We start from the raw sequence: 25866 nt of genomic DNA, 5'->3' as shown, positions 1-25866 counted from the left end.
GTTCGGACCATAATTATATGGCAATTAATCCAATGAACTGACCACAGTACAAGGCCTGCCCAGCAACATACAGGTGAGGCTCAACTCTCTCTTCAAAGCCATCTGGTCACATCTCAGTACAGCAGTACCAGCTAACATCAGGAGCAACCAGGAGCCACCAGGAGCCAATGAGTGGACACTATACCCAGCCAGATAACACACATCAGGAGCAACCAGGAGCCACCAGGAGCCAATGAGTGGACACTATACCCAGCCAGATAACACACATCAGGAGCAACCAGGAGCCACCAGGAGCCAATGAGTGGACACTATACCCAGCCAGATAACACACATCAGGAGCAACCAGGAGCCACCAGGAGCCACCAGGAGCCAATGAGTGGACACTATACCCAGCCAGATAACACACATCAGGAGCAACCAGGAGCCACCAGGAGCCAATGAGTGGACACTATACCCAGCCAGATAACACACATCAGGAGCAACCAGGAGCCACCAGGAGCCAATGAGTGGACACTATACCCAGCCAGATAACACACATCAGGAGCCACCAGGAGCCACCAGGATCCAATGAGTGGACACTATACCCAGCCAGATAACACACATCAGGAGCAACCAGGAGCCACCAGGAGCCACCAGGAGCCAATGAGTGGACACTATACCCAGCTAGATAACACACATCAGGAGCAACCACAATCACACATTTTCCATTTTCATGTTTATTGGCATATGATGTGAACATTTGAAAGTGTCTTCCAAACTGTCAGTCCATGGATTATTCATTCAAAGTGTACCCGTGAAGATCCGGGGTACAATAGGTCTTCAGCAACCCATGCTTGCAGTAAAAAGCGACTATGCTTGTCGTAAGAGGCGACTTATGGGATTGGGTGGTCAGGCTCTCTGACTTGGTTGATTCATGTCATCATATCCCAATTGTGTGGATCGATGCTCATGATGTCAATCACTGGATTGTCTGGTCCAGACTCGATTATTTACAGACCGCCATCACATAGCTGAATATTGCCGAGTGCGGTGCTCAACAACAAACATCAATCAAAGTGATCTGGTCACATTTCTAGCAATACCAGTTAGTACCAGAAGCCACAAGGAGCCAATCAGTGGACACTATACCAAGCTGGACAACACACCTGGAGCCATCGGGAGCCACAAGGAGCCAGTCAGTGGACACTATGCCAAGCTATACCACACACACCAGGAGCGACCACTATCACAAAGCCCAGACAAATTCTCCCTGTGACCTGGCTATTCATGGTTCATCCCCCATGGCTCAGTTGCATGTCAGGGGATATTTAGGGACAATCTTGGGATTTTGACACAATGGCTTGCTTTAAAGTAGACACATTTGACTAATTTGCTGATCCAGACACAGTGGTGATTCACAGCAAGGGAATAACTGAATGTGTGATAAAGGGCAGGTGGATCTAATGCTTCTATAATTAAGATATTAATGATAGTTATAAACAAAGCTTACAATGGCTCTGATTCCCTGGTATGTCTAGATATAGCCAATCTGTGTCAAACACTTTTGAGCATTAGAAATTGGCACTAGTCCTTTAGTCCTTGCCAAACTGCCCAAAAGGACGAGTGGACATTTGCCATTTTTAAGGGTTTTGCAATATGTTATCAATATAAGGAATAGTGGACAAAATATGTTTGAAACTGAGAAACAGTGGGAAAGAATCTCTTAATACCTTTGATGGACTCTGTTGTTTATGTATATGATAAAAGTCTGCAATTTAATCATTTATGTTGATAACTCTTTGCAAATGTGTTGCCACAGTTGCTGGCAATGTTATAACCATCGTGAATAATTTCAATATTGAAAGAAAGGATTTTATATACTTCCATTATAAATGTAATGAGCCCCTCAGTATTTAGGAATATTTCCATTTTCATGTTTATTGGCATTATATGAAGCAAACATTTGAAAATGTCATCAAAACTGTCAGTCCAAGGATAATCAGGATTCAAACCAACAAACATAGGTTTCTGGCGTGCCCAAGGGATGCAACTCTGCACAGCGAATCGCTCTGCTTTAGACGACTGGGCCACCCGTGTCACCTCCTACTGTAGAGAATGTAGAGTATTGCTCACCCCTATTTGCCACTGTACTTAGGGCCTGGTGCTTGATCTAGTAAGTGTAATTAAATTCAAAGCTAATACTAGTCCACAATCTTCTAAAAATGATTCTGAAAACATGTTAAAGCTAATAATTCAAATATTTATTTTACAAATTGTACAACGTTCAAAACAAAAAATTGGTTGCTTTTACTTTTATGCATGTCAGATTAAGAGGGAAGGTCTTGTCATAATCTCCACCATTAAAAATATTTTTTTGAGGGAGTTCCCTACTTCTAAATAAAAACAGGGGCCCCGGGACACCCCTAATTTCGGACACAGCTGCTTCACCGGTAAATGTCCCAATCACCAAGGGTATGTACTCATAGATGAATGGTGCTCTCAAACTTGTCATTTCCATGCAATTAGCTGATTATGTTAACTGAGCCTTTGTCAAGTGACCAAAGTTGCTTTGTATTATTCAACAAAAACATGCCTAAACTTTCTTACACACCCAATGGATCCAAATGACATTGCAGGGTGAGAAAACATTTCTTAAATTTTGAAACAATTCTTTCTGCTATTTCAGCTTGTGCTTTCAAATCTATACATCCATAAAGCTTAGTCACTAGCATGAACTGCTACACAAACCATTATGTTACCAGCAACTGTCAAACAAGTTCAAATGCAAAAACGTCTCCATTTTCTGGAGATCTACACTACAATGGTGATGGTGTGAGTAGAAATAATCCATCAAATCTAGCTGTGTAAAGCATCTTACACTGCTGATCATCAGCCCGATAATCTCCACAAAACACTGAAGGGGGTTAAAGAGTTCAACCACATACAAGACCCTCCATTTTTCCCCCTCCGCTTCCCATCTGCTTAGTTTAACACATACCCCAAGATGGAGGACGATAATGGGCCATTTATCTTACGATACTGTAGTTATTTGATTTCCTTGTTGAAAAAGCTTGCCAGAAAGGGCAGTTTTTGCTCAACTTATTCTTATCTTTTTCACAAAGGTCGACAGAAAGATCACAATTTGAGGTTTCTGAGATGAGGATGGGCACTTTGAGACGTTTGCTGTCGCATCAAATAACATGACATTTTCAATCATTTCTTTTATTTTCACATTTGATGAATGGAAGTGAAGCTAAATGATCTTCGAAAGGATACTACATTGAATGAGTTATTTGAAGTTGGTTAACATCAATAACCATCTGTAACTCAAGAACGAATATTTTCTTTCTTTTGAGCTTGTTTAGTGACCTAATAACCCTGAAGAAAATGCCATTTTTGTCTAAAAACAGTTGGAATGATATCTAATAAATACAGTGTAGATCAGTGTACCTGCCAAGAGAGACAATAAATGAGAACTCTGATAACATGAACTTCACTATAAATCAAAATAAGTGTCATTTAAAGATTCCAATACTCAGCATATTCCAGCTATAGGACAGCATCCTGTGATCGATATTGTGAGCAACGAGCCATGCCACTGGGGTACGATGACATGCGATCAACCAAGTCACAGAGTCTGATCACCCAATAAGTCGCAGATGGGGAGCAATTCTAACTAAGCATCCCCATGGGGAAGTTACTTATTATCACATGGTGGTCATAACAGCTGACTCAAATGTTGTTTGTTTGTTTGTTTGTTTGTTTGTGTCTTGTTTAATGTTGCACTTAGCAATATTCCACCTATATGATGGTGGTCTGTAGAAAAAAAGTCTGGACCAGACAATCCAGTGATTGATATTATGAGCATCGATCTACGCAATTGGGATATGATGGCATATATCAACCAAGTCTGTGAGTCTGACCACCCGATCCCGTTAGTCGCCTCTTACAACAAGCATAGTCGCCTTTCACAGCATGCATGAGTTGCTGAAGACCTTTTCTACCCCGGATCTTCACTGGTCGACTAAAATCTAGTTCGGGGTAACAATGTGTGCTCCGACTGATGGCATCATCACACCTTTATGACAATGATGGAAGCTCATGCTATCAACTGCTTGTTCTATGCACAGAATGGTGCCAAGATACAGCTGTGGTATTGCTGAATATAGTGCAGAACAACCTTAACCATCCTCTAACTCCGAGCACCATCCTTGTAACATGTCACGGATTAATTGTACAGATCCAAACAACAGTGTTCAACATCTGCCTTCTGAAACACGCACCGAACAATAACAGTGGCTTAACACGTTCTTTCAAAAAAAGGACACAAAAAAACATTATTTTTATCTATACACTAATGCCACCTTTCACACCCCTGCATTTCAATGGCAATGAATTGGTACAATGAAATCAATGTTTACCCGCACAGGACCACAAAGCAATAAACCAGAGCCAGCGAACCACCAACCTTGGCCTTGTGGCTGTTAATTCCACAATATACAGGCCGTTATGTTCAGCTCTATAATAAAAGATGTGGTATGAAATTTTGAGCCTGAAAGCCTTGAAAAGTGGGGAGTTACCAGCTGGAAGCGGCGGGGTGATTAAGGCTTAGGTTACATTGAAGCTTGGGTCTATACAATCTACTAGCTCTTTAAGGTACCTCGTTATGGGCCCCGAGGTATGAACGCTTTGTTTGATGACAGAAATAAAGCCTGGAAGAAAATACCTTCTAAAATCATAGAAGCAATACTTGGGCATTATATTGAAGCCCTGGATTTATTTGAGAAATTTGTTTTGGAAATCTAGTGAAAATCATCTCCATTGTTCAATTCATTCATATCAATCTCCTTGAATTTGACTTTGTTTATGCTGTTTTCACAATGCATGTGTGTTATCACTGATTTGTTATCTTTGGAGATTTTAAAATGGGTAATAAGGAGCTACAAGTATCAGTATTCAAACACAACTTAACCCATATATCAATTATAGAAAAAGTACATTTCTAAAAACGTTTGGTTTGATTACAGTTTTACTTGAAATCTTGTCAAATCAAAATTATCATTAATAACTGAACGCTAGCATGGCTGTAACTTCAAACTGAGTTGAATTCCATAGGTACTCTGGTATTTAATTTTTACAAATAAGCTAACCTTTGAACTTGACCCGTGAAAGTACATATCCACTCCACTTAGTTTACCACAAAGCATTCACATATATTCATCATTCAAGCGATCGATGAATTCTGATCCTTGTATATAAACAGGCCTATTTTCCATACTCTCAGTGACAGGTACGAAGACCCTTGGTGTCTACATATCACATTTGCTATCTATCTCGCCTGTATAATAATCAACACAAATATTCCAGGTGAGAACTGTTAATCCTAGGTACATAATATGAACCCCCAGTCATCGGTGTTATCTGCTCTCAAAGGCAGTGAAGGGAGATTAACACTATAAGATTCACGATCAGTTTGAATAGAACTTTGGTTATTACCACCTATTGACATATGGCTGAAGGGAGTGTGATAAGATCTTTACATATGTTCGGTAGACCTTGATGTTGAGCAAGTTTGACTAATTATCATCATGCAACGAAGCAAGGAACGGCCTTGATGTATGGAGATGTTTCACTATGGGGCAAACTCACTGTAGATCTTGTACTAGTTGCAGTGGTAGGTTAGAACTATGTTAAACAATAACCCCTCACATTTTAACATCCATTTAAAAAAAATCAATTAACTTATTTTTAAAAATCCGGTTCAGTCAGTGAATGAATGTTGTTTTATTCACATACGGAAATAGTTCCTGTGATTTTGCTAGAAGCAAATGGCGGTAGTAGACCATTCTAGAACAATGTCAGAATTTCATCAGATGTTGACACGATGATACATTACTTGTCTATAGTACCCATATTGAGAAGTATCTTAAGGACATTTTATAAAACAGTCAGCCCATGTCCTAGGATATGAACCAATTTGTAATTCATGACAGACTAACTATAGTCATATGAAAATATCAGGTGTCCTTTAACTTTTTTAGGCCACAAGGCCACCCTTAATCTTGAACACTATTAACTACACATACCCACCTACGCATTTGACATACCTTCATGTATATACTATCATACCCACACAAACAGACAAGTGCAAGGTTCATTAACTAAGTGGTGTTTTTCGGATGCTTTGTAATTTGCATGCAGACACAAAATGTAAATCACATGGCTCCAACCAATAAAATAGCAGTAATATATTTAACTGTTTTGCCAAGCTTCAAGAGCAATAACGCTCACCTTCATAAAAATATGCTTTTCACATCCTCAGCCAAAAGGATACTATAATAAAAGTCAATGTCATTTAACCACTGCATCTGTTATACCATAATGGAAAAAGAACTCAAGTACTAAGCACCTCAGTTATTTACTTTCACCTGCTCAGAGGTCAATATTCGGCCCCAAGTCTGCAGCAAACGATTAAAAAGTTCTTAATTTGAATTAAAATTATAACTTAGTTTATAGCTTTGCAGAGACATAACCTGTATTTCACTGTTAACAGGACATATAAATAGGAAGAGCTTTTTATATTTAGTTTTATATTATTGCATTGAATATAATCTCAAAATACGTCAAAATTCCAATTTTGAACAAAATATTGAATTTCTTTTTCCCAATCTGCCTGCTAAAGGCACTTAGTTTAAAATCCTTTCCAAGTCCCTTTATTTATGAACCATAACATAACACTGATAAAGTATATTCATCAAAAACAGAAGTATAAGTTGTTTTCACTTTCAATTGTTGCTACTATTTTCCTTGAAAGATCATTATGTCACATATGGTACTAGCAAGCAATACCAATGTTTCCGAACATCCTCTGTTATGCTTGGGTAAAGGGCTGTTCACGGCTAAGCTCACCTCACCAGTGTGATAAGTCGGATGATAGCAATGCACTGCATGGGACCACAACAAACCATCAGAAGCCATGCAGGACGAGCTTTACTCAAGCTTTCTAGGTTAATGGAGAATTTGACAGACCTGTAAAGTGACAGCCCATGACTCATTACACTAACATATACCAGTATTAAAAACACATCAAATTTCATAAACACTTTAGTGGAAAGGCGTTAGTAGTGTAGTAGGTCATAGCACATATAGCTTGAACACCTGCTTCCACTTCAGTCGAGGCTTACAGCATGCAAACTGATACAAACAAACACAGACATGGTGTGGACATGTAAGATCTAAAAAAAATATCAAATGGCTTTTTAAAGTATTAAGTGTCAGAATTTTTTATATGGTCATAATGTTAATTCCTACTTGAAATTAATATATACTGAACAAAAATATTTCCAGGAAAATATTACGCAATTGCATCCATGTAAAGGTATCATCTGACAGGGAAAACTGCTAGCTTGCCTATCATTGATATTGAGGTACAAGATACTTCAACCATGATATATTGCTTATTATACCTCGGAATTTTTAAAATTTTATTATGACCTGATAACATCAAAACACAAATGAAAGCTCAAGATAAAGAAAATACAATAGCATTTTTCTAAAAACAGATAGTGTAGATGCACATGTTCCGAAATTAAGCATGTAAGCCAAGGCTTCTCATCTCACAGCACTACAGGAACAGTATTTGAACAGTGTTTCAGTTATATCACGTTGTGTCAGCTTGATTGTGAGAGGAAAGACCGAAGTGATGCAGGTCTCAAGACGTTTACCACTTTGGTGAAACCTATTAAAACGGGTAAGGTGTTAACAAACCTGGAACATAATTGGGGCAAACTGTGATTTGAACCCACAATCACAGGATTCTGGCATGTGAAAGGGACGCAACTGCAAAGCGAATTGCACAGCCTTGGATGATATGGCCATCTGTGCCCCCTCAAATACTATCAGAGCAAAGCTTAACTGAGTCCTCTTTAATTTGAACATTGGTACATGTAATAAAGCTTTAAAAACATACATGATATTTCATCCAATGCAAGAAATATAACATATTTTTACAGCCTTATAAGAATAAGGCATCTTTGCAATTAAGACACGTATTTCATAGACCACACATGCCCCAAAGAGCACATTCTCTTATCAAATGTTATGATAACCAACTGTGTGCTCAAGTGTATCACTGATAGTCCACTCGTGGTGGTCAAGTCGTTGAAGCATGCCACTGGACAATGGTTCCTGTTTAACAAGTAACCAGTGACAGACCAATTGGTGGTGTTAACTTTACAAAGCTCTCATAAACAGATCACACTATGTATATTCACGTGAATGGGATTGCTTAACAAGGTTATGGGTGCTTATTCATGCTTGAATGAGCACATGCATATGGCGCTGTTGTATACGACCAATATACTATGGTTAGTCATACAAGTATCCATGCTGAAATATTATATACATGTCATAGCATACATTCCAATGCTACATTCTCAACAAAGGGGGCACCAAAGTTCAAAGAATAAATGCCCATAAATACTGAATTTATTGAAAATACAAAATATCTATCCTACTAATCATGCCAAACAGGGTAGCATTCACCTTCATATCTTACAACAATATTTAAAATAAATATGAAATCGTTGTTCTTGTATTCCAGGAACTGTACTTAATGATACTGAGCTAATTTAAATGCTGTACACTATAGGCGCAACAAATTCATGATGATTTGCATTCAATACTATAGCATTGATTGAAAGGATTCTGCAATTTCAGCTACTGTTGTTTTGTGGGGGACCAGTTTTCAGCATTGATCCATGTCATGACAATTCTATCTGGGCATTCCTTCATGAAAATACTGCCCCAAACTGACCAATAATCAACTGTTTTTCGAGAAGTCGGACATTTCAACAACTGTCCTCGAGATTATAGAGCATACATAATAATGTGTTTTGATGCAAATAAGCTGCGTGGAAAACATGGGCACAGGGTGAAAAAATCTCCCAGACAATGGCAATTTTCAACCATGCAACGAAATGCGCGTGCAGCAAGTGGGACACGCGCACGACACAGCAATGATGGAATGACAATGCACGATTCCATTCAAAAATCGATCTCTGCCTGTCCGTTCAAATGCCATTGATGATGGCACAGTGAATCTTCTAGTTCTCATGATTCCTGTGATGTCACTGGCAAATTTATCACGATTCTGAAATATATACACAATAGCAATGTCGTTCTGTGATATAAACTCATTAAAAAGACTTACCCGAAGCGCTACAACAATAACAAGTATATCCTCAAGCTATAACCACTGAGACTAAACCAGTCGGTGTCATGCCGAAGAGTGAAGGCTGCTGTTTTCATTGAGCTGTCAGCCGCGTTACAGCGAGTATGTGGCCCACGCTTTCCCGCTCTAACGGCGAGGTGCGTAGAGTTAAGGGCAGATAACTCGTATTAGTACAAGCCTTTTCATCATTCATGTGTGGCTGTTGTCCTTACATACACTTATTTTCAGGCTTGTTTAGTGTACGGTAAATGCATGTTATGAAACAAAGGAGTCAGGTTATGCGGTATTCACATAGTTTTCTATGTCAAAAACAAAAAGATCTACATCTTAATCTCACAAATAAATTTATTATAAGTCACATTCCTTTTTAAACTTAACAATGAAAGGTAATAATGGCAATAAGTGAAAAGGTTAGGGGACCAGCTAAGCGAATTCTGTATTTAATAATGTTACAACTGCGTCAATTAATTTTGTAAATTATCTCCGTTTGTAACCTGACGTGATTCTAATAAAAAATATACATGGTAATATTTTAGCAGATCGGTGAGCAAACATGGATATGACAACATTGATTGGGCACCATGGCTCATCATTCACGAGTAATAACCAATTCTTTATTAACAGAAGAGCAAAAATAAGCAAATTGTCAGAAAATAAGACGCTGGTGTAAGTGATATTGTACGTCCGCTTCACACAGTTAATTGTCCATACTCTTCTGTCACATTTTTAACCATACCAGACTGGCGTTCCTTGTAAGGCGTGCCAAGATCCTGTGGTCGTGGGTTCGATACCAAGGTTCGCCTCGATGAACATCAATGGTTTGTCCCTCGTGGGCACCGGGGTAGAATGTGTCCCCAGCACCCCACCGAGTCGACCGACTAATGTTACCCAGAAGATACGGGTTAGAGAAAGAAGAAGAAATATAGTTTGTTTACGTGTCACAAGACATCCATTGCAGAAACTATCACAGATAAAACAGCATGATATTATTGGGACTTCCAGGCGCGAGGCCTATGAGACAATATGGACAATGAATAACCAGGGGAGTATCAGTGTCGTTGCAAGAAGGGGCTGTAAAATCTACACGTACACTACACCACACACACACACACACACACACACACACACACACACACACACACACACACACACACACACACACACACACACACACACACACACACACACACACACACATATATATATATAATATTTTTGGGAGAGCTATTATCGTTAGACTGTTTTAATTAAACTTCTGCAACCCCCGATTTGGATCGGGTGGTCTCGCTCGCAGAATTGGTATCGGTGCTCAATCTCTAGATTGTCTGATCCAGACTCGTTTATTTACAGGCCGCCGTCATATAGATGAAACTTTGCTGTGTGCAGCGTACTAACACGGATCTTCACAGGGGCAATAGTTTGTGGTTTTATAGCAATGTTGGTACCAAAATGTACAATGAAATGAAGTTATTTGAAACAAAAATATATATGCACAAAATCAACAGAAGTCTGAATCCTGTAAATGTGACATTGCGTTTTAGTGTTATTCAAACAGCTCTTTATCCAGTACAGATATTTCCTTTCGTCATCCACAACAGTGTGAAATAAAAATATTGTCAAAACATTCTATGAGTGAACGTGAAGCTAATGGAAGCGGTTCTAACAATTACGCGTCTGACCGAGGGGCATCGCAAATAATGTATTTTATTCGACGGTATACATATTAATATGGTAGAAGATGATTGTAATTTATTAATACAATGTAACTTTTATTATAACTTGCGTTTTAATCTTTTTTTCAACGCAGCATTTGTACCGAATCCTTCTTTTTTTAGTAAATTAATGATGAAGATAAGTTTATATTTCACATGAATGATATTTAACTTCAAAATTGCTTAGCTTCAACGCCTTTCAAGATGTTTAACTCAGCAAACAATGTCATTACCAATATATATATATATATATATATACGCTTCGTATACCATGTATACGTGTACAAATTTCAGTGTCTCTTAGGTCAATTACTGGCTGCATGCCCTGTATATCATGCGTATATTTTACATATACAAGTGCATGTGGCACTACTACTACTACTACTACTACTACTACTACTACTACTGCTACTACTACTACTACTAAAGGCGACTTTGCTTGTTGTAAGAGGCGAGGCGACAAGCGGGATCGGGTGGTCAGGGTCGCTGACTTGGTTGGAGCATGTCATCGTATCCCAATGGTGTGGAACGGTGCTCATGATGTCAATCACTGGATTGTCTGGTCCAGGCTCGATTATTTACAGACCGCCGTCATATAGCTGGAATATTGCTAAGTGCGGCGTAAAACAACCAACCAACCAACTACTACTACTACTACTACCATTACTATTACTACTACAGCACAATGTCCCATGGCTCAGTACCTATATTCGTTGAATTCATGTTAATACCGGATGCAGTCAACCAAATCACCGGACCTGACCAATGACCACTCAATCCAGTTCAGTTGCCTGTTAAGACAAAAGATAGTGCAGGAGAACCTTTTCTTACTCGTGACCCCCCGGGTATTACGGAATATAGCAAGCGCGGATACACCTTATTGGGAACGGAGGGTGCGTTTTGTGATCACAAATTGATATGGCTGTGCTCGATAAATGCAAATAATTCGCGAAGCAATATGTGTTTGGTAATCATGAGTGTATATTTTAAAAAAATATATTACCAAATTAGTTAGTTATAGCATGTTATACGTTTGCACAAACGTACATCTGTAAGTCCAGTCATCTATGAGACTTCGAAATATATACTCGTTTAGTACGGATACACACACGTACTAGACGTTTCCAATAAACTAGTAGGCAACTTTGTTTGTCGAAAGAGGCGACTAACGGGATCGGGTGGCCAGGCTTGCTGACTTGGTTGATGCATGTCATCGTATCCCAATGGTGTAAAACGGTGCTCATGATGTCAATCACTGGATTGTCCGGTCCAGACTCGATTATTTACAGACCGCCGTCATATAGCTGGAATATTGTTGAGTGCGGCGTTAAACAAGAAAGAGAGAAACAAACAATAAACTAGTTCCGCTGTTGGTTCGTTTGGTGTTAGGACTGTCTCATATTTTGCTGATCCGGGATTCTGAAATAAAATATACATGTATATATAGTGGGAGAGATATATGACACTCTGTATTTGGGAGAAAGGTACATAAAATGGACGTGAAAATTTTGAAAATATCCGGGAAATACCAAACGTACCCCTCTGTTCATAAAATGGACTTGTCCAACACGTCCGAGGTTGGATTGCATTCAGGGAATCATCATTATTTAAATACGGGTAAATATTTTTGAAACTTGTTCATATTATTAACATCGTTGACATCTCATATCAGAAATACGCGACCTCGTATAAACCCTGCAGTGTTTTATCGTACGATAAAGAACTCCCACTCGTCGTTTATTTCTTAATTATTTGACCCTATCAAAGACTTAAATATTTGACCTCTCTCCTCTTCCCAATACATGGAATACATGAACTACCCCCCGCGACACCATACACGCAGACATACCAATAGCCTCCCCTTCTTTCGTTGTGGTTTTATTTCACTGCAGTTTCTACCGCTGTAAAATGGAAAACAAAATGATCGTTGGTACCTTCATTGGTACATTTTTAATTCAACTTTACCACATGCAATCGTGGATATACACTAAGTCCTTTATTCACCAACAATTCACACCAATGAATTAAAAGTTTAAATGAGCATAGATTATTGCCATCTCCCCTGCACAAAGTGATAAGGGGAGATAATACGTAACCGAGGGAAGCCCCGCCAGGTGGCGGCGTTTTTCAGCATTAGCATAAAGTGGATTTGTTTTGGGCGCACACTAACGATGGCTTCTCAAACTCACAAGAAGAAAGTCTGCTATTATTATGACGGTAAATGATTTTTTACAAGTTATTTTATTAATCTGCAGGTTTTGGGAAGTTTCTACGCGATGGTTTTTAAATGAGCACTCATTCCCTTTGTCGGTCAGCGCCTCTGAGGAAACTTCCCCATGCCGGTCTATGTTGTCATTTCAAAGAAAAAGTATTGTTTTTGTTGTTTTATGCAGAAACGTTAATTTTCCGAAAGTTTTGCAGAAATCTATTTGAATTCCTTTTATCGCTGGTCGATTTATTCACAACTTTCCTGTTTTCTTTGCGTTACAACGTAAATAGTAGGAAAACATAGCTATAACACACGCGCAAAAAGTATGGAAGCCCCGTTTTCCGAATTATGGCGGTTCAAGTTGGAATTTTGTTTTGGCATACAAATCTTCTGCAGATTCCTATAGATATCACTATTTGGTCACTGATTTGAATGATTGCAATTATTTAAGTGAGTCATCGCGACAATTTTCCAATCTTACTTGTTTTATCAATAGAAAATTATGTTTGAGGAAAATATGGCACACCAGTGGTGCTATTATGGCAGTATAACAAGAGTAAGATGACAAGACAACATTGGGCCCTAAATTTTCATCTTATCACTGCTTATTGATTTTTTTGGCTGATTAAAATGATTAAGAAACTGTTTATGTAGATCTACATGTGTAAATGTCTTTATCATTTAACACATGAAGATCTGGGCCCACTTGCACAAAGCGATCTTAGCACTACGACTAATGTAAGCCAATGTTAAAGTATGGAAGTTACAATCATCTTAGCGCTAAGATCGCTTTGTGCAAGTGGGCCCAGGGTTAGAATAGGTCTTTAGCAACCCATGCTTGCCATAAAAGGTGGCTAACTTGGTCGATGCATCATATCCCAATTGCGTGGATCAATGTTCATTATGTCAAACACTGGATTGTCTGGTCCAGACCGTCGTCATATAGCTGGAATGTTGCTGAGTGCAGCTTTAAACAAAAAAACAAAACTTGCTTAGTTGATGAAGAGTGTGGCAGATATTGGAAGCACAGTCCCTAAATATATTGAAAGTTGTTTTTCCTGATGTGTCAGAAAGTTTAATTAGGACCCTGAATATGTTTCAATATGTCTCTTCTCCCCCCCCCCCAATCATTTACATAGGTGTCTCCTTGAGTTTAATCATTATTATCATATTTGGCATAAACAAGGTGAATTCAATAATCAATAAAGCATCACATGTGTTCATGATGATGTGAGGAAACTTAGATTGAGATAGCTGCTGCACAAGTTATTTTAACAATCAATTAACAGAACTGCAGCTGTCATTGGCTTACACTTACACAGGTTATAGCAGAGAACATTTTTACTCAACATCATGAGATGTCATTTTTAAGTATGTTGAACATTTTACAATATCTTTTTTTTTAAACACTGCATTTGTTTGATTTCACAGGACTCACATTTCCCTGTGTTGGAAAATAAGGCGGTCCTGGGGCCCTTGAGATTTACTGCTGCATTATCTGAATCTAGCATGTTTATTGACCCCTAATTCTTCACCTTTCAACATCATGCTTGTAATTCCTTTGCTTTTATGCTTAATGTTTTCCCACCATTATCAGTGCTTCAAATTGTCAAGGGGACTATAATCATTTCAGGTGATATTGGAAACTACTACTATGGACAAGGTCACCCCATGAAGCCTCACAGAATACGAATGACACACAATCTTATCCTCAACTATGGACTGTACAGGAAGATGGAGATTTATGTGAGTAAATGTGAAAGTTACGCAGCAATGTTTGCTCAGTTGAACATGCTCAGACTTAAGGGTTAAAAGAGCAAGCATGATAACTAAAGTGGTTAGTTCACTGGTCATTGCAAAATGATGGCCCAGTGGTAAACGCCAATTTAAGGTACACTATTTGTTGTGTAGAGCTGCTCCGCTTGGCCATGAATTAAATTGCCAGGGCATGTTGTGATCATGCTCCTCTGGCTTGTCAGCACCTCATACTTACCCATGTTTTTGGGTTTCCTCCTAAAATTAAAGTGACATGCCATGATATAAATAATCTATTGTTAAAATCTTTATTAAATGAACACACTCACCACTTCTTAAATGTTCATTCCTTGAAATGGATAACAATGTTACCCTTACTCAACAGAGGCCTCACAAAGCCACAGCTGAAGAAATGACCAAATTCCACAGTGATGATTACATCAAGTTTTTACGCAGCATTCGTCCAGACAACATGTCAGAATACAATAAACAGATGCAGCGGTGTAAGTCTGACTAAGAGTTCTTGGCTTAAAGATGTTAACAGTGGAATGTTATGTGGCCATTGTTAGAGCTTTACAGAAATGTTGTTATGGATTGTTTATTTATTTCACTTTCCAATCAGGATGATTCACCAAAAAACTGAAATCAAAGAATACACAAATATTTGGCCTTATCAATGTTAGCATTTGTTGAATGTGGTTCTAATTTCCTGTTATCCTCCAAATAGTGTTTTTTTTATCCCCCGCCGCGCGAAAGCGCGAAGCGGGGGATATAGTATTCACGACCGTCTGTCCGTACGTCCGTCCGTACGTCCCACCTGTTTGTTGCCGCGATATCTGAAGAACTAAACACTGGATTGTCTTCATATTTGGAACTATGGTGTATATACAGACTCCGCAGACACCAGTCGGTTTTGGTGACCTTGATCCCATTTTCAAGGTCACAGCAGACAAATCTGCTTTTAGAGTTGGAAAACGGTGTTGCCGCGATATCTCAAGAACTAAACACTGGATTGTCTTCATATTTGGAACTATGGTGTATATACAGACTCCGCAGACACCAGTCGGTTTTGGTGACCTTGATCCCATTTTCAAGGTCACAGCAGACAAATCTGCTTTTAGAGTTGGAAAACGGTGTTGCCGCGATATCTCAAGAACTAAACACTGGATTGTCTTCATATTTGGAACTATGGTGTATATACAGACACCGCATACACCTGTCAGATTTGGTGACCTTGACCCAATTTTCAAGGTCACAGCAGGCAAATCTGTTTTTGGAGTTGGAAAACGGTGTTGCCACAATATCTCAAGAACTAATCGCTGGATTGTCTTCATATTTGGTACTATGGTGTATATGGCGGGGGATATTTCGTCACTCTGTGACAAATACTTGTTTCTATCTGAAACAAGTGGGAGTTGTATTTGTATTGTAATAAGAAGTCAGTATTGGATAGAAAGTTATACGATTTACTTACCATGAGTACAAAAGAATTGGTCAGCAAAAGAGAACCACTGTAGAGATTTATGTGTATTGTTATGGTTTTAAGAATGTATTATAAAGAGAATGTACTCGTTATTGTACCATACATATCATGATACTTGTCCTCACGTCTTGCTGTGTGTTGCAGTCAATGTTGGTGAAGATTGTCCAGTGTTTGATGGGATGTATGAGTTCTGCCAGCTGTCAACTGGAGGCTCTGTGGCTGGGGCTGTCAAACTGAACAAACAGGCAGCTGATATTGCTGTCAACTGGGCAGGAGGTCTTCATCACGCCAAGAAATCGGAGGCTTCTGGTTTCTGTTATGTCAATGACATTGTGTTGGCCATCTTGGAACTGCTCAAGTGAGTTAAAAGTTTAGTTTAGTCCCAGTAGTGTCACATTTTTCTGTGTAATGAATCATTTGGTTGATAAGCTTTTAGCTATTTGGGTATTTTTCACATGGGTGTAATTTTTCTGGGGTATCCACAGTTTTTAGTGGGTGTTTTTTTTTACCAACATGTTTCTTTACATTTGGGTATTTTAACTTGAAAACCTGTTTCGTAACAATTCCTGTAATCTTTTAAAACCAAATGAACAGTAGTGAACAAGTTTCGAATTTAACTGCCTAAATGAATTTCCCAATTGGCTGATAAGCAATCATTTTATCTACTAGTAGTAATATACGGATGAGTTATATTCCGATAGCGTTTTTATCATTTTTGTTGCATATTTGATACGCTTGGGATTTAATTGTTCTGCATATTTTAGTAATGTGTTATTTTACGCAAATACACATTCTTATCTACACATTTTTTAGGAATAATTGTCATGGTTATGACCATTTTCTGTGATTCTTACTGTTAAAACACTTTTAGTATACTGTCACAACAATTTCTGTGAACCTGTTTAACTTTCTTGCGATAATGCAGCATAATAATAATGTAATCGGAACGTATGTGTAAAGATTTTGTGTATCTGTTTCGAGGCGGTATTGAGCTGTATCTGAGAATATTAAATTTTAAACTTATCCTAGCTTGAGAATGTAGTCATCAGTAATGAGGACGGACCCGGGGTGGAGACTGATGAGGTCGACAGGTCAGGGTTGGAAATGTCTGAGAAAACTGTTTGATGTGAATAAGAAAACTGTCTGAGATAGGATAGGCTCTTCCAATACAGTTAGAGATTTCTTATACAAGATCTTAGAATCATTTGCTTTCGATTGACAGTCCAACAATCCTCTATGACATCGTTGGATGAAAAGCAAAAAGGGTGCCTTAGGCAGAGAATGGCATTCTGCACAGTGTGAGTCCAGCATACACTGTCCCCGGCAGTCATAACACAGACTGTGGGAATCTGTGGGACTGCCTCAGTCTTTTTTGCCCATGGCTAAGGAAATCTTACTCCACAGACAAAACTCACGTAATATATTCTCTAAATTGTCAAACACGTCCACACAGTGACGATGAGAATGAGTTGGTAGGAAAATGAATGTGGTACAAGCATGGAAGGTTTTTTTGCATGAGAGCACGAAATTGACCCAGTTGTTGCTTGTAACCAGAGGGATGCTTGGGTGTGTTTGGGCAAAACTTTTTGTTTTAGAAGCTGGAAACAGGGTTTAAGCACATTTCCACATATGATCGAAGAAAGAAGATATGCATAGTGTGAGATAGGATAAGTATATGAATATACAATTTGTACTAAAAATTCCAAGTCTTTACATGATTAACATTGTATTTTCAGGTACCATCAGCGTGTGTTGTATGTGGACATTGACATCCATCATGGTGATGGTGTAGAGGAAGCTTTTTACACAACAGACCGTGTCATGACTGTATCATTCCATAAATACGGAGAATACTTCCCTGGTACTGGAGATCTCAGGGTATGCCCTCTTTTTTTGCTTCCATATTAGTTTAGTATTTAACGACTTTAAAGTTAGAATTCTGAGATACAACACAAAAATAGGTACTTATCAATAGAGTCATGATCATCGACCAAAATTTAAAACGGCCCTGAAACAGTCAAAACAACCAAAGACATATATGTCAAAACATTCATGAATTAATTTAGTTGGTATATTGAATAATGATTTCAGTAAAAGAAATGTACAAAACAAGAGATAGTGTTTTATATGCTGGTGTTCATCGTTTTGATTTTGCCAATCCACATCAACAATTATTGCGATTTGAACATGTTTTTTTTTATCCAGACAGGTTGTTTTATTGAATTGTACCGTAAATGGTTTCATTCAGATTAATTGATCATTATTTACAAAGCATTGAAATACCTAAGGTTGTCATAGTTTATTTTACTTTCATCTTAGAAACACCTATTTATGTACACCGACCCAGGACAGACAAAGTTCTACTGGTGGTGTAGTGTGTTTGTGAAACCAATGTGTGTTGACAGTTACTTGGAAGAAGGCCTACCAGTTTTAGAAGTATAACTTGACTATGTTAACGTGTTGTTCTTCCTCTGCAGGACATCGGGGCTGGTAAGGGCAAGTATTATGCTGTGAATTTCCCTCTCAGAGATGGAATCGACGATGAGTCATATGAGAGTATTTTTAAACCGGTATGTGGAAATAATTTATAGTTTGGTCTGAAACAATGAAGTTAAAACAAATACTTTCAAAGTATTAATTGATGAGCAATGATAATATGAGTACTCACATTCAACTAGACTTTGGGGACAAGAGTGGCCCAATGCCCTTATGCATTGCAATGTGGTGTGCAGAGTGTCCCTTATGCATACAAGAAATCTATGAAATCATCCCTGATGATGTTTCTTGGTTTGTCAACATCATACCATTCTTTACCAAAGTGATAAATGTCTAAGAGCATCATTTCAAGCTTTCATCCGACTTTAAGCTGACACACTCTGATATATAACTGAAATACTGTGCAAGCCAACCTTTAACCAAACTAACTCACCTAGCTGGATTTTGAATTGGATTATTCCATGACACTAAGTTGATCACTTCCCTGTAAACAAAATGTAGGATATATCTGAATTACTTTTGAGTTGAGTTGTATGTTAGCTTGCTAACACAGTGTCCATTGTGTATATGCTACTCTACCTGTCCCTACACTATGCTTGTTTCAATACCAGGTGATCATGAAGGTGATGGAGATGTACCAGCCCAGTGCTATTGTACTACAGTGTGGAGCAGACTCTTTGTCTGGTGATCGGCTTGGATGCTTTAACCTCACCCTCAAAGGTAAATACATACACCCGCATGTGTCTGTACTACTATTTCTAGGCAGGGAAGGGGACATGGGTGGTCCAGTCATCTGTGGTACTGCAATTTACCATGGAGAGTTGTGTCCCTTGGGCATGCCAGAAGCCTATGCTCATTGGTTACAATCTGGTTCACCCTGTTTATTTCTAGGCTTGTCAGGCCCAAACACATGCTCATAGGTTTCATCAAAGTGGTAATTGTCTCAGGTGTACATCACTTTGGGCTTTCCTTCTACATCAATCTCTTATACCATGTTGAAAGTGGTGTTAAACTCCCTCACTAAAATCAATATTGATAACATGTCAGACTGGTCATGCTAGGGCAGCCTGTCCCTTCATTATTATGACTTTAAAACCACTAGTCTGAAAACAATGAGCCATAGCTGTATTGAAGGACATGTTACTCTTTTTGTCAGTCTGTGTGATTCACCCAACCTTCCTCACTGGTACTGTTGTATTGCTCAAGTTTAATGTTGGCGGATATGTTTGGCAGGGCATGGAAAGTGTGTTGAGTACATGAAGAAGTGGAACTTGCCTGTGCTGCTGCTTGGAGGAGGGGGCTACACCATTAGGAATGTTGCTCGCTGCTGGACATTCGAGACATCCATAGCCCTTGCTGTGGACATGGCAAATGGTATGTGTTTTATGTGTAATTTTCACATCCCCAGTTTGTATATTGCTTACCATTTTCCCCATTGGTGTCTGTGCCAAAAGCTATTGAGTCTTTTAGTCCGAACTTGGCTCTTGGCATCATGTTATTATATGGTATTAAAAGCTGATTTTACAAAACTGAAAAGAATTTTTCTAGACTTGGACAAAATTTCTCTTAACTCCATTGATACACAAGTCACATTAATGTTCGATATTCTCTCTGACTGTGAACACATTCCTTCTGACTGTTTGAATAAAGATAAGACTCAGTCAACTTCAGGGTATTCCTTAACCAGATCATTTCATAGGTGTATCTGATTAACTCTTGCCAGAGCTCTGGTAAAACAGTTCCCAAGTGGACATTTTTTTTTACTGAACTCTTCAGATCTACAGAGTGTAACCGGGGTAGTAAATATAAACTTGTCCCAGCCGTAGATTTCAATGTTTATTATCAAAACTATGCATGTTATAGTTTTACCTGTAAAATCTTTTGGTGAGCAATTCATGAACATTTGGCTGAAGTGAGGGTAAAATGTGTATATATTCTTTGTGTGAAAAAGAGGTTAGTCACGTTATAGAAATGGCATCAGAAAGGATTTGAATTCTTTAATATATCAGAATTTCATAGTGTGTCTTTACGTTTCAGAGCTGCCTTATAATGACTACTTTGAATATTATGGGCCAGACTTCAAACTTCACATCAGCCCTTCAAATATGGCCAATCAGAACACAACAGAATACCTGGATAAAATCAAGTAAGTTTGAAACATGAGTCTACTGAATCAGTTTATGATAACCATGAATCAGGGATATGAGTGAAGGTTTTGAGGTTTGAAACTGAGACTTTGTCTCTGTGTAGTTCGTCCTCTGTAGACCGCCTCCATGGTTTAGTGGTAGAGCGTCCGCCTGGAGAGCAGAAGGTCAGGGGTTCAATTCCTGACTGCGTCATACCAAAAGATGGTACTTGTTGTTGCCATGTATGACGCTCGGCATTAAAGGGGTAAAACAAGGACTAGCATCTAGTCCCACTTTACTGACACTGATAGACACATTCACAGTCATCTTCTGCTTGTCAGATTACTGTGACAATTCGTTTTGATTTTCTGGAGTATTGATTTAACTAAATGTTGTTTTCAGGACTCGTTTGTTTGAAAATCTAAGGATGTTGCCACATGCACCAGGTGTTCAGATGCAAGGTAAGTGGTATCATGATCATGCATTTGTTGGTATTTGTTCTTTATCCAGAGTCTTTTGGACTGATTTATGGAAACTGGATCGGATTGTGCAGAATTATGTTTCAACAACCAGCAAAATGTTATCCAGCCACTTATATGTTGTCCAGTTGTGGTCATAGGTCATATGACCCTTTTCTTTCAAATTCAGTCATCTAGGTTTGCATAATTTGCAGTGCAGAGTTGCGCCGATTGGGCGTTTAAATCTACTCTGATTTTGTTTCTAGGTTTGTCAGCACCATATCCTTTACCAAAGTGGTAAATGTGTTAAGCCCTAAACAACTATGGGCTTTCCTCCCACATCAAGCTGACATACCTTGATATAACTGTTCAAAGTGGCATGAAACCAAATTCACTCACTTTTGCAAATGCTAGATGCAAACCTCTACTAAATCTTTTAACAAGAAAATTCCTTGTTTCCTTCCAGCCATACCAGAGGATGCTATCCAAGATGATAGTGAAGAAGATGAAAAGGAAAACCCTGATGAGAGGATTTCAAGTATGTATTTATCAATGTGTAATTAGTCACTGTGATATGTTCGTTCAAACAGTCTTGGGAGAATATGACCTTTTTGAGACAGGCACATAATATGAATGTGATTATATAAAATCATTTTATATAAACCACTTCAGTGGAATTCCTGTTAAAGGGATACATTGAATGTTACAGTTCGAGCCAGTGACAAACGAATCGCATGTGATGAGGATCTGTCTGACAGTGAGGACGAGGATGGAATCGGACGCAGAGACAGAATGAACTACAAACCAAAACCCAAGCGAGCTCGGAACGAAGATGAGAAGAAAGATGGAGATAAAGGTCAGTGTCATATCAAAGTCCATATACTCCATTATCAATACACAGGGAGGCACTGGGGGTCGCTGTAATTTGCTGTGCAGAGTTGCATCCCTTGGGCAATGCAGAAACCTATGGTTGTGGTTTTGAATCCCAGTTATGGGTTTGTCAGCAGCATACCCGTGCTGATGGGTTTCACCAAAGTGGTAAATATCTGAGACCTGCATCACTTTGGGCTTTCCTCCCACATCAAGCTGACGAGCTGATATCACTGGAATAGTGTTACAAGCAGCGTTAAACCTAACTCACTCACTCATAGATTACACAGTTGCTCAGAGGGAAAGGAGTCACGACAGGCTGAGTGAGGTAACCACATTGGTAGTGTGTCTTACTTCTTGTGGAACACGCCTCCAGAGCGGAAGGTTCTCGTACAAATACTAGCACGTGCAAAGCCTGCATGCATGCATCCACACACACACATTGCTATATAAGTGCAAATATTTGGGATTGGGTGGTCAGACACTGTGAGTTGTTGCTTGTGTTTTCAGTCACTCGTATGTCAGGTCCACACTGAATTATTTACAGGCCTTTGTAATGTGGACAACAACATTCTCTCACTAGTAATATGTTTGGTTTGTTTTATGTTCAGGACAAGATGAATAATTACATTTATTTTCCTGTTACAGACTCAAAAGATGATAAGAAAGATGTAAAGAAAGAGCCTGGTGAGGCCAAAGATGAGAGCAAGCAACCTGCAGGGTGAGTTACGACTACTAGTACCTAGTTGCTCATGCTTGGGTGGATCAATTATACATAGGCCATACTTGTTTTAACATCAGTTTGCGAATCAAACAAATGTGAAAAATATCAATCAGAAAGCACTTTTGCGAACCATTTGTAAACTAAGAATTAACGTAATTCTCGTGATATTAGGGCAATATGAAACAGCAATGGTAGCAGACCACAGCCTACCATTCAGTCATGTGGAAAAGTGATATAGATTAAGAGTGTTCCAGGAATAACCACTCCACTACTTCCAATTGTCATATTTATTTGGGTGTGGTAGAGATTGAGTATTCATACATCAATCTGTTTCTAGGCAAACTGACTATTTCTTCTTTTTCCTTTTCAGTGATGATAAGAGTGAAGGAGGTGAAAAGAAAGGTGCGTTGAGTGTTTGAGTATGAATGTTATAGTTAAGAGAGTGATCATGTTTACTGAAGTCAGTGTGTTATGGCAGTAGTTCCACTGTATAGTCCATCCCCACAGCCGAGGCATGTCACCTTCTAATTTTTTATTGTAAGCAACGTATCATTTGACATACTTACAGCATATGTTATGGAAGAAGCACAAGTGGTCCATATAACAAAGGAAGCAGTGACAATAACAAAAACATCATGACAATGGTCTGGAATAATTTATGTTTGCACTAGCAGTGTCCAAGATTAATCATGTTAGTTAGGTGTTCTGGGGTCTTTGCTCCTAGTATTTGAAATTGTCTGTTCGTGATATTTTGTTGCTCATAAGACAGTATACACCAACCACTTGTGAAGATCCAGGTTAGAATAGGTCTTCAGCATCCAATGCTAGTTTTAAGAGGCGACAATTGGGAACGGGTTGTCAGGCTCTCTGACTTGGTTGAAGCATGTCATTGTGTCCCAAATGCATAGATCGATGCTCATATCAATCACGGGATTGTCTGGTCCAGACTTGTTTATTTACAGACTGCCGTCATACAGCTGGAATATTGTTGAATGTGGCGTTAAACAAATAAACAACAGTACCGGTATACGCAAACACTTTGGATACATTTGTCTAATCTTTGTTATATATTTGTTATATATTGCAGAGGCTGCCAAAGAAGCTGGTGCACCCGAGAGTAAGGAGACAGACCAGAGCAGCCAGGAACCGACCAAGATGGAACATTGAGCTTCGTATGCTTTAGGACGTCAATTAAGGCACATTTGTATAAACTCACTACGTCCAGTTTATGGTGTAGCGATCACCCTTCACTATGGTTGTAACAAAGAAATTAGGATGCAGCTGTTGAGGTGCAGGTGATGTACGACTGCACTCATGCCATGATGGTTTGGTTTCGTGGACACTCCTTTTCCGGTGGAATGAATTGTAATGAACAAATGTGCTACTTAGGAAAGCTGGTGCAGCTATATGTCAGGTTGTTTTACGTCTGTGAACAGACAAACCAGATTGAAATCATGAGACATAGCATATCATTTTTATCTTGCTCACTCTTGACATATATCATGTTTACCCATCATATTTCCATGATATTTTGTATTTGTTACCATGTAATGAGGTGGACATCTCCTCTCAACTGTCACTGGGACGTATTGAGAATGTTTTGTATCTCGGACGCATGTCTCCGTCAGTGCTATGTATTATCCATGACAAGCAATCTTGCCTTGGGTTTGTACTTCAACTGTTAGTAATCAGTCACACACACACTGTCAACTCACTGCATTGCTCGGACACATGATTTGGTGTTGGTTTCTATGAAACTGTTTACCTTCATTAAAAATTTCTTATTGAAAGTTAAGTGGTAGAGATTTGTCATTATCTGTTTTTGAAATGTAAAATTTGATCAGTTTTCAGCATAAAGCTTTTATCACTAGTTTTGTCTATGACTGAAAATAATAAAGACCTTTTATACTGAAGAAAAGGCAGTGGAATTCTTTTAAAAGGTATTTAAGTAATAAAGAAATCGAGATAAAATTGTTGACGAGGGAGGGACAAGAAGGCCTGAAGCAGTGAAATGGAAAGATAGTGTTAAGTTATTGGTGACAGAGTAATAAGTGTACATATTTGTCTTTGTTCATCAGTTGACAATGACTTATAATCATGTTCATAAACAAATTGTTTTTAGAAAATTCTTAATACATTCAATCAGCATCTATTTCAGACTAAAAATAAATTAAGTTTCCAAAATTGTAAAAAACTTTTCATCTTTCTTGGATGCGTTGTTTGTATATTGAAAGTGTGTACATAGAATGTGTTGTCTTTCTTAACTGCACACTTATTTTCTTTTGGGAATTTTTGCTTTCTTATAGTATTGTATTTAACTCAATTGATTTCTTCAATCAACCCTTAGAACATTATCGGTCCTCTTATTTGGTGTGATATGTTCTGGTCTAGTCAGTTCCAAGCTTGTTGACAAGTTACACTGGAACAGAAATTGCTCATTTCTTGACCGTGTTTATGCATGTGACTACATCGTTTGGGAAAAATATTGAATTTTTGTCTTTACTTTTGTAAATATCTTTTGGCTTGACACATCTCAAACATAATCTTATCAACCCAGACATTATTCGATTTAGTATTTTTGGACTTTCATACTAATTTTCTTAAGTTTTATGAAGAATCATTGTCATACCACTGTAATAAACATCGAAAAAGCACAGGTGTTTTGTTGTGTTGCTGCTTTGAAGATGTGGTCTGCCACCTTGGGAATTCATTGATATGTGTCAAAGAACATAAATCCCTTTACATTAGGGTCCCAGGACAATCTGACACCATGATATGAACTTGACAGACTATATTTGTAGCAGAAAAAATATACAACAATA

The 25866-nt window shown here is 38.5% G+C and overlaps 2 protein-coding genes across 6 annotated transcripts in view; one reads left to right on the top strand and one right to left on the bottom strand.

The window, feature by feature from the left end:
• The window catches only part of LOC124135653 (contactin-associated protein-like 2), a 189794-nt gene extending 180465 nt beyond the window's left edge, over positions 1 to 9329 (bottom strand). For all 5 annotated transcript variants that reach the window (XM_046501090.2, XM_046501096.2, XM_046501095.2 and 2 more), the window contains exon 1: positions 9191 to 9329. The gene's annotated coding sequence lies outside the window, so the exon portion shown is untranslated. The remainder of the gene's footprint in view (positions 1 to 9190) is intronic.
• Positions 9330 to 13040: 3711 nt separating this feature from the next.
• On the top strand, positions 13041 to 25698 carry LOC124135652 (probable histone deacetylase 1-B). The gene is made up of 15 exons (XM_046501089.2): positions 13041 to 13140; positions 14766 to 14878; positions 15273 to 15390; positions 16515 to 16728; positions 18107 to 18248; positions 18848 to 18940; positions 19478 to 19586; positions 20100 to 20240; positions 20904 to 21012; positions 21395 to 21453; positions 21917 to 21988; positions 22160 to 22306; positions 22969 to 23041; positions 23415 to 23446; positions 24132 to 25698. Exons 1-15 carry the CDS (start codon positions 13095 to 13097, stop codon positions 24209 to 24211), a joined length of 1548 nt encoding a protein of 515 aa, XP_046357045.1. The 5' UTR covers positions 13041 to 13094; the 3' UTR covers positions 24212 to 25698.
• Positions 25699 to 25866: the final 168 nt, after the last annotated feature.

Source organism: Haliotis rufescens, unplaced genomic scaffold, assembly GCF_023055435.1.
Source record: "Haliotis rufescens isolate VD_foot unplaced genomic scaffold, xgHalRufe1.0.p SCAF_2, whole genome shotgun sequence".
In the NCBI taxonomy this organism is placed as follows: Eukaryota; Metazoa; Mollusca; class Gastropoda; order Lepetellida; family Haliotidae; genus Haliotis; species Haliotis rufescens.
The sequence above is the reverse complement of the archived record's forward strand: the minus strand, read 5'-3'. Positions and strand labels throughout refer to the sequence as shown.